At 46.5% G+C, this 13,545-nt stretch overlaps 1 protein-coding gene across 2 annotated transcripts in view; it reads left to right on the top strand.

The window, feature by feature from the left end:
- Window positions 1–12,346, top strand: part of SLC9A7 (solute carrier family 9 member A7) — a 130,884-nt gene extending 118,538 nt beyond the window's left edge. For both annotated transcript variants that reach the window (XM_040468940.1, XM_040468939.1), the window contains 2 exons: window positions 6,489–6,594; window positions 10,163–12,346. In XM_040468940.1, coding sequence (XP_040324874.1) covers window positions 6,489–6,594; window positions 10,163–10,414 — 358 coding nt within the window. In that variant the 3' untranslated portion in view covers window positions 10,415–12,346. The remainder of the gene's footprint in view (window positions 1–6,488; window positions 6,595–10,162) is intronic.
- Window positions 12,347–13,545: the final 1,199 nt, after the last annotated feature.

Here is a 13,545-nt window from a genome sequence, read left to right as displayed (position 1 = left end):
ATAGCACATAAATACAAGGAGTCATAAGAGACTCCTATGAACAATTTTACACTAAAAATTGGATAACCTAGAAAAAATGGATAAATTCCTAGAAACCTACAGCTTAACCAAGACTGAATGAAGAAGGAATAGAAAATCTGAATAGCCCAGTAACAAGCAGGAGATTGAATCAGTAATCAAAAACCCCCAACAAATAAAAGCTTCCAAGATCCAACCTCCTTTCATGATAAAAGAAAGAACTCTCAACAAATTAGATATCGACGGAATGTATGTCACCATAATGAAGTTGGCTTCATTGGTGAATTCTACCAAACATTCAAAAAATTAATCCATTCTCAAACTCTTCCAAAAAATTGAAAAGTTGGGAACACTCCCAACTTCATTTTATGAGGCCAGCATTGCCCTGATATCAAAGCCCAAGGACACTACAAGAAAAGAAATTTACAGGCCAGTCTCCCTGATGAGCATAGATGTAAAAATCTCCAACAAAATACTAACAAACTAGGGCACCTGGGTAGCTTGGTGGGTTAGGTGTCAGATTCTTGATTTCCGCTCAGGTCATGATCTCATAGTTCAGATATATTCTCTCCCTTTCTCTCTCTGTCTCTCTCTCTCTCTCTCTCTCCCCCCCCCTTCCCCTCTATCTCTCCCTCCCTCTCCCACCCCCACTCACGCTCTCTCTCTCTCTCAAATAAATAAACATTAAAAAAACACAAACTGAATTCAGTGGCACATTAAAAGGATCATACACCAAGTGAGATTTATCCCTGGGATGCAAGGGTGGTCCAACATAAGCAAATTGATAAATGTGATACATACACCACATTAACAAAATAAAAAATAAAATTATATGGTCTCAATAGATGCAGAAAAAGCATCTCTTGACAAAATCCAACAGCCTTTCATGATAAAAAATAAACTCTCAACAAAGTAGATACAGATGGAATGTATGTCAGCATAATAAAGTCCATTATATGACAAGCCCACAGCCAACATCATACTCAAGGGCAAAAAGCTGAAAACTTTTCCTCTAAGATCCAGAACAAGGCAAGGACACCCACTCTTGCCACTTCTATTCAATACAGTATTAGAAGTCCTAGCCAGAGCAATTAGGCAAGAAAAAGAAATGAAAGGCCTCCAAATCAGAAGGGAAGAATTAAAATTATCTCTGCAGATCACATGATCTTATATATAGAAACCCCTAAAGACTCCACCAGAAAACTGTTTTAAAACTAATAAGTTGCATTTCTATACACTGACAATGAGCTATCCAAAAAAGATATTAAGAAAACAGTCTCCTTATCATACCGTCAAAAACAGTAAACCACTTAGGAATAAATTTAACCAGGTAGGTGAATATCTGTACACTGAAAACTGAAAAACACTGATGAAAGAAATTGAAGAGGACACAAATACATGGAAAGATATCTGTGTTCATCGATTAGAAGAATATTGTTAACATATCCATACTACACAAAGCAATCTATGGATTCAATGAAATCTCTATCAAAATTCTAATGGTGTTTTTTTTTTTTTTCACAGAAAATAAGAAACAATCCTAAACTTTCTATGGAACCACAAAATACTGTGAATAGCTAATGCAATCTAGGGTAAAATGAACGGAGCTGAGGTGCCACACTTCGTGATTTCAAATTATATTACAAAGGCATTGTAATCAAAATGGTATTAGCATTAAAACAGATATACAGGGGCACCTGGGTGGCTCAGTCGGTTAAGCATCCAACTACGGCTCAGGTCATGATTTCCTGGCCTGTGAGTTTGAGCCCCATGCCGAGCTCTGTACTGACAGCTCAGAGCCTGGAGCCTAGATTCTGTGTCTCCCTCCCTCTCTGCTCCTCCCCACTTGCACTCTTTGTCTCTCTCCAAAATGAATGAACGTTAAAAAATAAAAACAGATATACAGACCAGTGGAACAGAAGAGGGAGCCCAGAAACGTACCCGCACATATTGGATCGACTAATCTTCAACCAAGGCGCTGAGAATATGTAATTGGGAAAGGGCAGTCTCCTTGATAAATGGTGTCAGGAAAACTGGATATCCACATGCAATAGAATGAAACTGGAACTTATCTTGCACCACTCACAAAAAGGAACTCAAAATGTTTATAGACTTAAGTGCAAGACCTGGAACCATAAAACTCCTAGGAAAAAAAAAAAAAAACACAGGGGAAAGCTCCTTGACATTGGTCTTGACAGTGCGTTTTTGGACTTACTCCACAAGCGTAGGCAGCAGAAGCAAAAATAGACAAATGGGACTACATCAAACTAGAAGATTTCTGCACAGTATAGGAAACCATCAATAGTATGAGAAGACAACCTGTATAATGGAAGAAAATATTTGCAATCCATATATCTGATAAGGGGTTAATATTCAAAATATATAAGGAGTTCCTATAACTCAACAGCCAAAATCCAAATACCCCAATTCAAAGAGGGGCAAAGGACCTGAATAGACATTTTTCCAAAGAAGACATACACTTGGCCAACAGATATGTGAAAAGTTGCTCAACATCACTCATCACCAGGGAAATGCATATCAAAACCACAATGAGATCTCTCCTCACATCTGTTAGGATGGCTGTTAATCAAAATGGGAAAAAAATAACAAGCCAAGTTGGGAGGATGTGGAGAAAAGGAGACCCTTCTACACTGTCGATGGGATGTAAATTGGTGCAGCCACGGTGGAAAAACAGTATGGAGGTTCCTCAAAAAATTTCTCCAAGAGAAATCCGCACTCCCATGTTCACAGCAACATTATTCACAGTAATGAAGACATGGCAACAACTTGAGTGTTACCAACACTGTATTGTATGCTGGAAATTTTAACATTTTCTGAGAGGGTAGATCTTAAGCGTTTGCACCACACATAGCCAGAAAGATGGTAACACGTGAAGTGATGGATATGTTAATTAGCTTGACTGTAGCAATCATTTCACAATATACGCATATCTAAACATCTTGTACACCTTTCATGCATTCAGTGTTTGTCAGTCGTACTTCAGTGAAGCTGAGTGCGGAAGAAACTGACTCTTTGCGGGGCAACAGGAGTGATCTCTGAAGTCTCTGAATGTAAAGTTTAGTGACTGGGATTTCTACTTGTTTAGTTTGGAGGTGGGAGACCAAGAATGGAAAGCGTCTGAGGAATTATACCAGGAAGGTGCCCACGACTCATTCTATAGCTCCAGAGATGATTAAATGAGAAGACTTGGCTTTGGCTACAACAGAAGAGGATCCAGCTGGGCAGGAATGATCCCCACAAGCCGGCAAGAGGAAGCATGGTACCTCCTTCCCGGAACAAGCCTGAAAATGGAATCGATGGCCTTCCGATGTAAGATGAGAGGCTCAGTGCGCACACACAGCTCTCCCGGGGCTCCTGGAAATCACAGAAGAGATATTCGTGACTGCTTGCAAGACCAAAGCTGTAGTTTTCTCTGCTCCGACTCCATCTGTCTTCGAGTCTTGAGACAGTTTGTCTAGCTGATTTATTAAAGAATGTTGTTTAGTGACGACTGCAACCAGTACTTTCTGTGTCAGCAGATCGGCTGATAGCTGTTAATTTTCTCCTCGGGCCATAGCTCTCTCAAGAAAGGAGAGCTACTGCCTGGGGAGGGATTGGTAGAGAAACAGATCTTGAGGCCACCAAAGATTTTTCTCCCTAGAGTAACCTCCCCACCATCCAACTTTGGAGTGGTAGACTTCCGCACCTGCTTGATGAACTGAGAAACTGAGTAAAGACACGGGAGGGGGGCATGCCAAAGGAATTAATTCCAAACGTGTGTGCGTGTGTGTGTGTGTACTTACATATGTATATTTTTTCACTAAGTAAACTCTATGCCCAATGCAGGGCTCAAACTCATGACCCTGAGATCAAGAGTTGCATGCCCTACCGACTGAGCCAGCCAGGCACCCTACCAGATATTTATTTTTTAATTTTTTCTTTTTTAAATTTTTTTAATGTTTGTTTATTTATTTTTGAGAGAGAGAGAACACAAGCAGGGAAGGGGCAGAGAGAGAATCCCAAGCAGGCTCCGAACTGTCAGCGCAGAGCCCGAAGCAGGGCTTGAACCCACCAACCGTGAGATCATGATCTGAGCCCAAATCCAGAGCCAGACACTTAACCAACTGAGCCACCCAGGCACCCCTATTTTTTTTAATTGTTCTAATAAAAGCCTTGGAGTTGAGAGGCTTTTCCAGTCATGATGTAAGAACGGGTTATTAGGAAAAGCACTCAGCGCACCTGAGTGGCTCAGTAGGTTAAGCGTCTGACTTCGGCTCAGGTCATGATCTCGTGGTTCACGGGTTCGAGCCCCGCATTGGGCTCTGTGCTGACAGCTCAGAGCCCGGAGCCTGCTTCAGATTCTGTGTCTTCCTCTCTCTGTCTCTCTCTGTCTCTCTCTCTCTGCCCCTCCCACTCCCTCGCTTGCTCACTCGCTCTCAAAAATAAACATTAAAAAAATTAAAAAGAAAAAGAAAAAGCCCTCAGATGAGAAGAAGCTCTTAGAAATTAAAGTTTCTGAAATGAGCCCCAAAATGTAATGGGTAGTTTAATTACATGGTAGAGACCAAACTGTTGATCTGGAAGATGAAGTTGAGGAAGAGAATCTGTAAGAATTCAAGCACAAAGTCAGAGATGGGCAAGAAAGCGTTGCAAGACAGGGAGGTTAGAGCCAGAAGGTCCACACTCCTTGAACAGAATATGAAAGGAGAAGATAGAGACCATGGAGGAAAAAAAGAAGCAAAGAAAGAATGAAAGAACATTCCAAACCTAAGGAGGAAAAGCGGGGCTCTTCAAGGCTTCCAAAGAGAAAAACTGGCATCCTCTAAAGAGAACGAACCAGGGGCACCTGAGCGGCTCAGTCAGTTAAGCATCCGACTTCGGTTCAGGTCATGATGTCACAGTTTGTGGGTCCAAGCCCCACATCAGGTTCCGTGTTAACAGTTCGGAACCTGGGGCCTGCTTCGGCTTCTGTGTCTTCCTCTCTCGCTGCCCCTTTCCCACTCACACTTTGTCTGTCTGTCTCTCTCTCTCTTTCTCTCTCTCTCAAAAATAAGCATTAAAATTAATTAATTAAATAAAAATAAAGAGAAGAACCCAATGTGGCATCAGCAAACTTGAATGTTAGAATGCCATCTAGCATTGCCAGAGTTCTAGGATGAAAAGAAAAAACTCTGAGCCTAGAAAAAAAGACAGGTGGCTTTCAGACACCCAGGTTCAGACACAAAAGTGTGGCACTGTGCAGACTCTAGTAGAAGGGGGGAAAAAACCACCAACAACACAAGGATCAAAGAAAATCAAAATCAGACCCAGCTAAGGAGACAGCATTGAAGAAGAAACGATTTGTTATAACCCACAAGAAATGTACAAGATCAAAAGGAAATTCAAAGAAGAGCCTGTATTTAGCTCATGTTCTCTTCTCAGGAACAAAGTTTAAATGACATTGTATCACATTTCCTTTAATAGTGTTCTAACCACTCTGCTGGGTTACTAGCAAATAGTATTCGTTAAATAATATTACCAATGCTAGTTAGTGGCTTTTAACATTTAGACTCAATCCGTAGACAAAGCACAGAAGCTTTACTTCTGACTTACAGAATAGAATGCAAGTGTTACATGTCTATAGTATAAAATTAAGTATAATAAAAACCAGGAAAAAATGGAAAAGCCAGAGTATAGGGGCGCCTGGGTGGCTCTGTCGGTTAAGCGTCCAACTTCGGCTGAGGTCATGATCTCACGGTTCGTGAGTTCAAGCTCCGCATCGGGCTGTGTGCTGACAGTTCAGAGCCTGGAGCCTGCCTGGGATTCTGTGTCTTCCTCGCTCTCTGCCCCTCCCCCACTCATGCTCTGTTTCTCTCTGTCTCAAAAATAAATAAACATAAAAAAAATTTTTTTTAAAGAAAAGCTGGAGTATAAGTGAATTCAATGTACCGTCTTTCACAGGAGGGGGTTAAAAACCTCTGACTAAAGTTTATACATCAATAAATAGGAAGAAAAAATAAATAAAGAAAGAATAAATAAATAGGAAGACACACATACACACACAGGCAGTGGAATACTACTCAGCCATTAAAAAGAATGAAATCTCGCCATTTGCGACAACGTGGATTGACCTTGAAGCTATCGTGCTAAGTGACATAAATCGGACAAAGACAAATGCTCCATGATACATGATTTCACTTACATGTGGAGTCTAAAAACCAAAACAAAACAGAATAAAACCCAGATTCACAGGTAACAGCGAACAGATTGGTGGTTGCCATTGGGGCCGAAGCAGGCTCCGGGTTCTGAGCTGTCAGCCCAGAGCCCGACGCGGGGCTCGAACTCACAGACCATGAGATTGTGACCTGAGCCGAAGTTGGACACTTAACCGACTGAGCCACTCAGGCGCCCCTACTCTTTGGGATTTCTGAACATGTTTCGTTGGGTGTGTGTTCTCTTTGCAGGCATTTTCCTTAATCCTCTTTTCAAAGTTACTTGAAGCCCATCCTCACACACACCGGCCCCCCCTTAACCACCACGCTGCCCGCCTGGTGTGGCCTGCTCGCTCGGTGTCTGACCAGTCCCCAGGTGTACGACGTAAGTACAGCACGTCAGGGTTGTGTTCCTGATCACGGAGCCAGGGTACTGTCTTCCCCAGGAAGAGGAAACGTGTTGCATGCAAGCCTCCAAACCCAGAAGTTTTGCTTTTCTAAATAAGATGATTAGAAATGGCCAAGTTAACATATGTTTGTGTATTTTGCACAGTAATGGAGAAACCTTGTACGTGGGCTGCGGGGCCCTGCGGTGTCTGCAGCCATGGTGTAGGAATTCTGGATTTGGAAACAGAACAGCTACATTCAAATCCAAGCCCTGAGGCCATCTAAGTGTTCTTAGCAGCCTTAGTTTTCTTGTCTGTAAAGTGGGCCTCGTCGTCTGGGCTTGGCTGTGAGATTAAAGGCGAAGGTATGGAAACATATGGTGAACCACAAAGTGTTTAGCAAACGTGAAGATTCCTTTTGCAAATGGTGTCTTTATGTTGAGATGGTTAGGTCCTTTCCGTTTTCCGATTCAGACTCAGCACAGTACAAAAAGAATATCCACACCGGTGGACATCTGAGCTTTGGGGCTGACTCGTGAGCTCTTCACGGGGGTTGCTGGGCAGAGGGGTTGTGGAGAAAGCAAGAACCTACCTCCATAGAAGGACTGGAGGAGAGGGGAAAGGCCCTTCTTCCTCTCTCTCCTCCACCATCCTACATAACCATTATATCCGGGAGAAAAGAACTCCTTATATGTATGTAGAGCTTTCCAGCTCACAAATGGCTCTCTCGGCCATACCGTAAATAGGCAGATAACTACCATCTTACAGAGGAAGAAACTGCCAAGGTCCCAGGATTGGTAAGTGACAGAGCTGTGACCCTAATGCAGGTTTCAGAGTATTAGTAAATAACCTGCAATTTACTTGGTTAGTGTTGAGAAAGCAGAATGCAAAGCCCAGGTCTGAGCGAGAAGGGTCCTGATCAGGTAACGGGGCAGGGCAGCGGGCTTGGAAACCGTTGCATTCGGATGGTATGGAGGGGAAAATAAACACTGCAGCTGGGCAATAAGCAAGAATCCCTCCATACTGCCACTGCTGCTTTGGGCTGGGGTCCCTACCAGGGTCTCAGTCTGCTCCAGACACGGTGAGGGTTGCTCTTGTTGAGGGAGGAGGAGCAAAGGGTCTTTGAAAAATTCATTGAGGAAGCCACAGGTGAGAGAGTGGAGGGGCTCCCTGCAGGCTTTTGAGCCTGGTGAGGGTCTTGGGCTGGGCGGCTCTCGTTTGGACTTCCGGTTTATTTGGGAGATCTTGAAGATGTTCATTATTCACTGTTTGCATGCACCTAGGAAACCGTGTTCTTCCATTCAGGAAAGTGTGACTTCTGGTTATTTCAAACGCCCACGTTCCTGCAACACGCGCGTTTGCAAGGTTATTCCACAGCATTTTCCTAGCAGCCTTCAGTGGACAGCCCGTTACATAATTATTACAAGCCTCCAGCTTAACAAAACTTTTGTTGATCTTGTCATCTAGAATTGGAGGCTCTGACTTGGAAATCCCTCTCCACTGGGTTTTACTAGGTCCTTGTTTCGGAATGACCTTTCCTTGGGTACTCTTTGTCCGGGCTTGTGAGTTTCGTAATGGAACGGGTCAACGAACGGGTCAACATCCAGTCCCGATTCCTCCTGCCGGTGAATTTCAGCCCTGCTTTCCCCTGCCAGGGGTCAGCGAGGGTCACCCAGGGGCTGGTGTCTGGGGGCCTCCTCTGCGCTGCTGTAGAGGGCGTGGCCCCATTTGCAGACACCGCCTGCGAAGAGAGACATGGGTAACGCTAAACCAGGGAACGTGATCTCATTTGTTGTTAAGAAAACCATCACGGGACAGATCGAATTTCAGGCCTTTCTCAACACTGGTGGAGAGTAGGAATCTGGGGAGTTTGGAGTGAGTTTTGGAATGAACGCGCTGCCTGAGTGCAGGATTGTTATTTAGTTGCACGTGTGCGCCCTGCCTCATTCCGCCAGGGTTTGAGGCAGCAAGCGAGAGGAGGCGCGGGCTTGCCTATCCAAAAAAGCCGGGGAGCACTGGCTAAGTGGAGTCATGTTGTGAAGCGCGGAGCAGCCGTCATCACTGAGAAGCAGCGCAGAAAACAAGCTCGAGCTTGTTCCCAGCGAGTGTACCCAGACAGGCTGGGACGGGAGAAGGAGCTAGGCAGACCCAGAAGCCCTTCCTAGGCCGGGGCATTGAAGAGGTACTCCTCTGGCACCTCCTGGGACTTAAGCATCTCGAGGAAGGGTGCCAAGAGGATGCAGTCACGTGCTGTGCCGGTTTCTCACCTAGATGGGAGTTGAGGCATGGTTGGGGGGAATCTGCCCTGTGGCCTTGGGCAGCAGCGTGACTGGTGCGGACAGGGGAGGAGGGAGCAGGAGGCTGTCAGGGAGGCAGGTTCCCGCGTCCTGTCCCGAGGACACCCTGACACGTAGAGGATGCAGGTGCCTTTTGAAGAACAGACGGCAGATAGGAGAGCAAGAGCCGTGTGCCGGCGCATTTTGAAACCGTGTTTGCCATTCAAGAGAGGCGCTCGCAGCGTTTGACCCTGTGTGCAGTGGGGACGGCAGGGGAGCGAACTGCCCCTTGTTTTGCTGGTTAAACCCATTAGAGGGTGAAAGGTTTGTGTCTGACCCCGGGCTGCTTCCTGAGCTCTCCCCCACGGTCTGGTCATTTGCGGAGGCTGCCACTCTGGCTAGAACGAACGCCTGCCTTGCTCCGCCTTGCCTGGTTTTTTTTTTTTATTCTCACTGTGGCTTTTGTCCATCCTCCTCCCGATGGGGTGATTTTTTCACATCCTTTACCTGGGTCCGACCAGCATAAATCCTAACTCTGCTTCCCGCCAGCTGGGGAAACCTCGGGCACATTTCCGAGGTTGTCTTAGCCCAGGCTTTCTTCTCTGTGACAGGAGTGTTCCCGCCCTTCACAGGCAGGGAGGGGTAAGGATCAAGAGAGCCCTTCCCTGACCTTCCCGGCAGGCATAGAACAGATTGTTTGAGAAAACAGACCCTCCTTCTGGATGCCCCGCCGCATCTGTGCCACCGGGCTTCCCATCAGGGGGGTTTTCTGTGCGGACAGGATATTTCCCATCAGGGGGGTTTTCTGTGGGGACAGGAAGGATATCGTAATTATGCTTTGACCCCTTCCCTCAACCGCTCACTGGGACAAAGAGCGGCTCAGATGTAAATCAGGTGGGTTCAGGGTGGTTTATGGGGCCTCCTGCCCAGGGAAGGGGGGCCCTGAAACCTATCTGTAAGTTCACCCAGTGACCTTGCCCTGCCTTCCCTTGTGGGCCGGGAACCTGAAAGCCCCAGCTGGCCTCCCTTTCTCCCCGTGTGTCACTAACCTCAGCTGTCAGGCATTTGAAATCAGAACTGCTTCCTGGGGTTCAAAGGCTTGGTTTCCGGCAGCAGCACCTTGCCTTGAATAGCACGCTACAGTTTGCAACCTTCATGCACACCAGAGGCTCCAGGCAGGCAAGTTTCATGGGCCCGGGTTTTCAGACGAGGAGCTGAGGTCGGGGGTTGGCCCCAGCCCTCGGAAGATGCCGGTCTCCCATTTGTCGTTGTCGTTCGTTGCCCTTTTCAGAACCAAGAGCCGCTGAGAGAGGAAGACTCCGACTTCATCCTGACCGAGGGCGACCTCACCTTGACCTACGGGGACAGCACAGTGACTGCAAACGGCTCCTCAGGCTCCCACACGGCCTCCACGAGCCTTGAGGGCAGTCGGAGAACCAAGAGCAGCTCCGAGGAGGTGCTGGACCGAGCCCTGGGGATGGGAGACCAGCCGGTTTCGAGCCGGGGCACGCGCCTAGTGTTCCCCCTGGAGGACAGTGCGTGACTCCCCCCTCCCCCCACCCCAGAGCCTGCAGCGACAGGGGGGGGGGCGGCCCACCGGCAGGGTGAGGACGGCTGCAAGCCCCAGGGTTGTTTGAGGCGGGGCACTGACTGAGTGGAACTAACGCTTCTGTTTTATTGGGGTCTGAAGCTATCTTAATAACCTTTACAATTTAACCCAAGATGGTGGGGCTAAAGTGTCTCTAAATCAAGACAGATGCAGACCGATTCCCACTTTTTCACATAGTAGTGTGCTGTTCGGAGTTAAACAAACAAACAAACAAATAGCATGCTTTAATGGTCTAACTCATTCACCTGCAGTATCTGAACAAGGTGTGGGGCGGGTGGGGGGGGGGTTGGAGTCCCCCCAGGAGAGGCTTCAGATCCGTACACAGCAGTGCAAGCCTGGCTGGCTGCAGGAATAGCAAGGTGGAGGAGGGCAGGCTAGAAGAACGATCGAGAAGGAAGGCAGCTGAGACCGGACCTCCACGGATGACGGGAAGCCGGTGGTAAATGGGACGGAACTCACGAAGAAGCAATTGCCGCAGGCGCCGAGGGCTGTGGGACTGCGACCTCACGTCAGGCTTCTGGACTCTTTGCAACCCGGGTTTCCTCTAGGCTGAAGGAATGGAAATCTATCCGTGAACATTTCGACATGGGGAAAGAATTAGAATTCCTTCTCTGGAAGCCTCCATCCAGAAGAAGCTACCAAAAGCAAAACCAAAGGCAAAAATCGTGTTACACTGTTGGGTTTTTCACAGTAATCTGGGAACAGCAGGAACTGGTTAGAAACTGATGGCGAAAAAAATCAGTCAATTCTTCAGGGCCACCGTACAAGCTGTCTGCCTGGCAAATGATTCCGAGGGCCGAGATGCCTACTGTGGGTTTAGGAACAACACCAAAATTGGTTGGGATGCTTTTATCTGGGGACAAGAAAGCAAAAAGAAGCCTAGGAGACAGTAGGCTAGTATTGGGGGGCGGGGGTGGGAATCACACTGCGAACAAAATTAACTGCAAAAACGAAATACAGGATACTGTTCTAAGGACCCGAGTAGAATTCCAAACCTTGAGCCAACGAATGCAGATTTCAGCGGCCACGTGAGAAATTAGAGGCAAGTCCCTAGAAAATTAAGCATTATTCAGTCCGGTGGAAGGTTCTGTCTACTGGAAGGTTAAGTCTCCGGATGTCTTGACACTTGAGTGCCATGTAAAGAAGGGTCGCCCTCTTGGTATCCGGGGAGGCTTGCACCAGCTGAATGCGTGAGCGTGGTTTGAAATTTAGGTTATTTGAAAACCCGATTTATTAAAAAAAAAAATGCTTTCATAAAATGTGGGCATTTTTCTTATTGTGGCAGACAACATAGTTTGTGATAGTTTGTGTAAACCAGGCAAAAATTATTACTAGGTTGAGCCATATGAAATTGCTGATATTGAACCGTTAAAAAGAAAAAAACAAATGGCAGTTTCATATGGTTCGATATAATTAGATGCTTTTTATTCCCCCCCCCCCCTTTCCTTTCTGTCTACCCTAAAGTCCATTTTGACTTTATCAGGGGCACCCGTGGGATTTGTAAGCTTGAAAAACAAGCTAAACCACATATCTAACCCCATGAGGCTCAGAATTACCTAGGCTAGTGAAGGACTTAAGAAGACCTACGAGCCACAGCCAGAGAAACCGCTTTTTTAGAGAGCCCCTGGATGGGAGGTCATTGTGTCGTGGGTGTTGTGTCAGAGTGCAGAGAGCAGCTTGCCAGGCTGGAGATGTGCATATGTGCCCGCGCCCAGAACCGGCAGAAGTTTTATTCGGTGGAGTTCTCTCAGTAATGACCAGTCAAGCCTATAAAGGTGAGGCTTGTGTGTGTGTTGGGTATTTGCAGAGATGGATAGGCTGGCCGGCTCTTTGGTTGGGTCTTTATAAAGCCTTGTTTATCTCTTATGTCGCTTACTTGTTTAATTTTGGAGGAAAGAAACTACCGGAAAAACCCTGATATGATTCATGAAAATAGCCACCCTGGCTGTTTAGGGACCCCCCCCCCCGCCCCCGGTCTTAATTAACGTCAAGGCTATGTTGTCATTAATGGTTTTCCAGGAAGCTTTCGGCAACTTAATAAGAAATCAAGGAGGAAAAATAACCAGAGTCCTCCATCCGAGGCCTACGTCGATCCACAGATTGTTGGGTTTTCCCCAAAAGGGTCTTGTAGTCTTGACTGCAAACCTTTTACTTGGACCTGCTTAAATATAAGCAAGTGGAGATTTGCCAAGACCAAAATGTTGCTAGGGTTGTAGTTACTTGGTTGGACTTTTTTATTCAGTGGATAGGAGTAAGTCACTGACCTATGGTTCTAATTTTTGTTTGCAAGACGTGGGGAACAATCCTGACCTTACTAGAGGTCCTGGGAAATGAGTCCATTCATTGAAACGCTTCCGTGTTTCTAGAAGTACTATGCCTATGCTGAGTGGGGGAAAGTGCATGCCACGAAGCCCAGAAACCATCTAACGCAAGGCCAACTATCTGCAGCCAGCCTGGCCTAAATCAGGTTGAAACGGCTGAGTGCATCCAATTTCACATCTTTTTAACACGTTTAACATCTTATAAACATATTTGTTCCAGGTTGGGGGCGGGGGGGGGGATGACAGTTCAGCAGAGCTGGATAATTCTAGCACACAAGTTCTCAACCATGGCTGCCCCCTATATTTTTTTCGCGGGTTTTTTTTTTTTTTTTTTTTTTTTTTTTTAATATCAGTGCAAGGGCCCTATCTTCAGAGATTCATATTCGGGAGGCTTGGAGTGGGGCCTGGCTTCCGTGCTTTGTTTTGGATCTTCAGGGATTCTAATGCACAACCAGAGTTGCGAGCCTTGTAGCCTAGACCTTGCAGTGGACCCTATTTGGAACCTTAGAGGATGGCCTAGCAAATTGAGTTTTCTTTAGTTGCAAGTCACGAGGACCACCCTGAGGGTTGACCAGTAACCCAGCCTTGACGGCCGTCAAAGAGTTTCGTGTAGACGCTCTTGGCAGAACTCCAGAACTTTCTCCCTAAAGTACAACTGACGGCGTCACATTTGAAAACCTTAGTACGTGAAGGGAAGAGAAGGGTGATGTGAGGGGATGTATTCGGGCGGGGGGGGGGGGGGGG

The sequence above is a fragment of the Herpailurus yagouaroundi genome, unplaced genomic scaffold, assembly GCF_014898765.1.
Source record: "Herpailurus yagouaroundi ecotype Mexico unplaced genomic scaffold, PumYag 67793, whole genome shotgun sequence".
Classification (NCBI taxonomy): domain Eukaryota; kingdom Metazoa; phylum Chordata; class Mammalia; order Carnivora; family Felidae; genus Herpailurus; species Herpailurus yagouaroundi.
The sequence above is the reverse complement of the archived record's forward strand: the minus strand, read 5'-3'. Positions and strand labels throughout refer to the sequence as shown.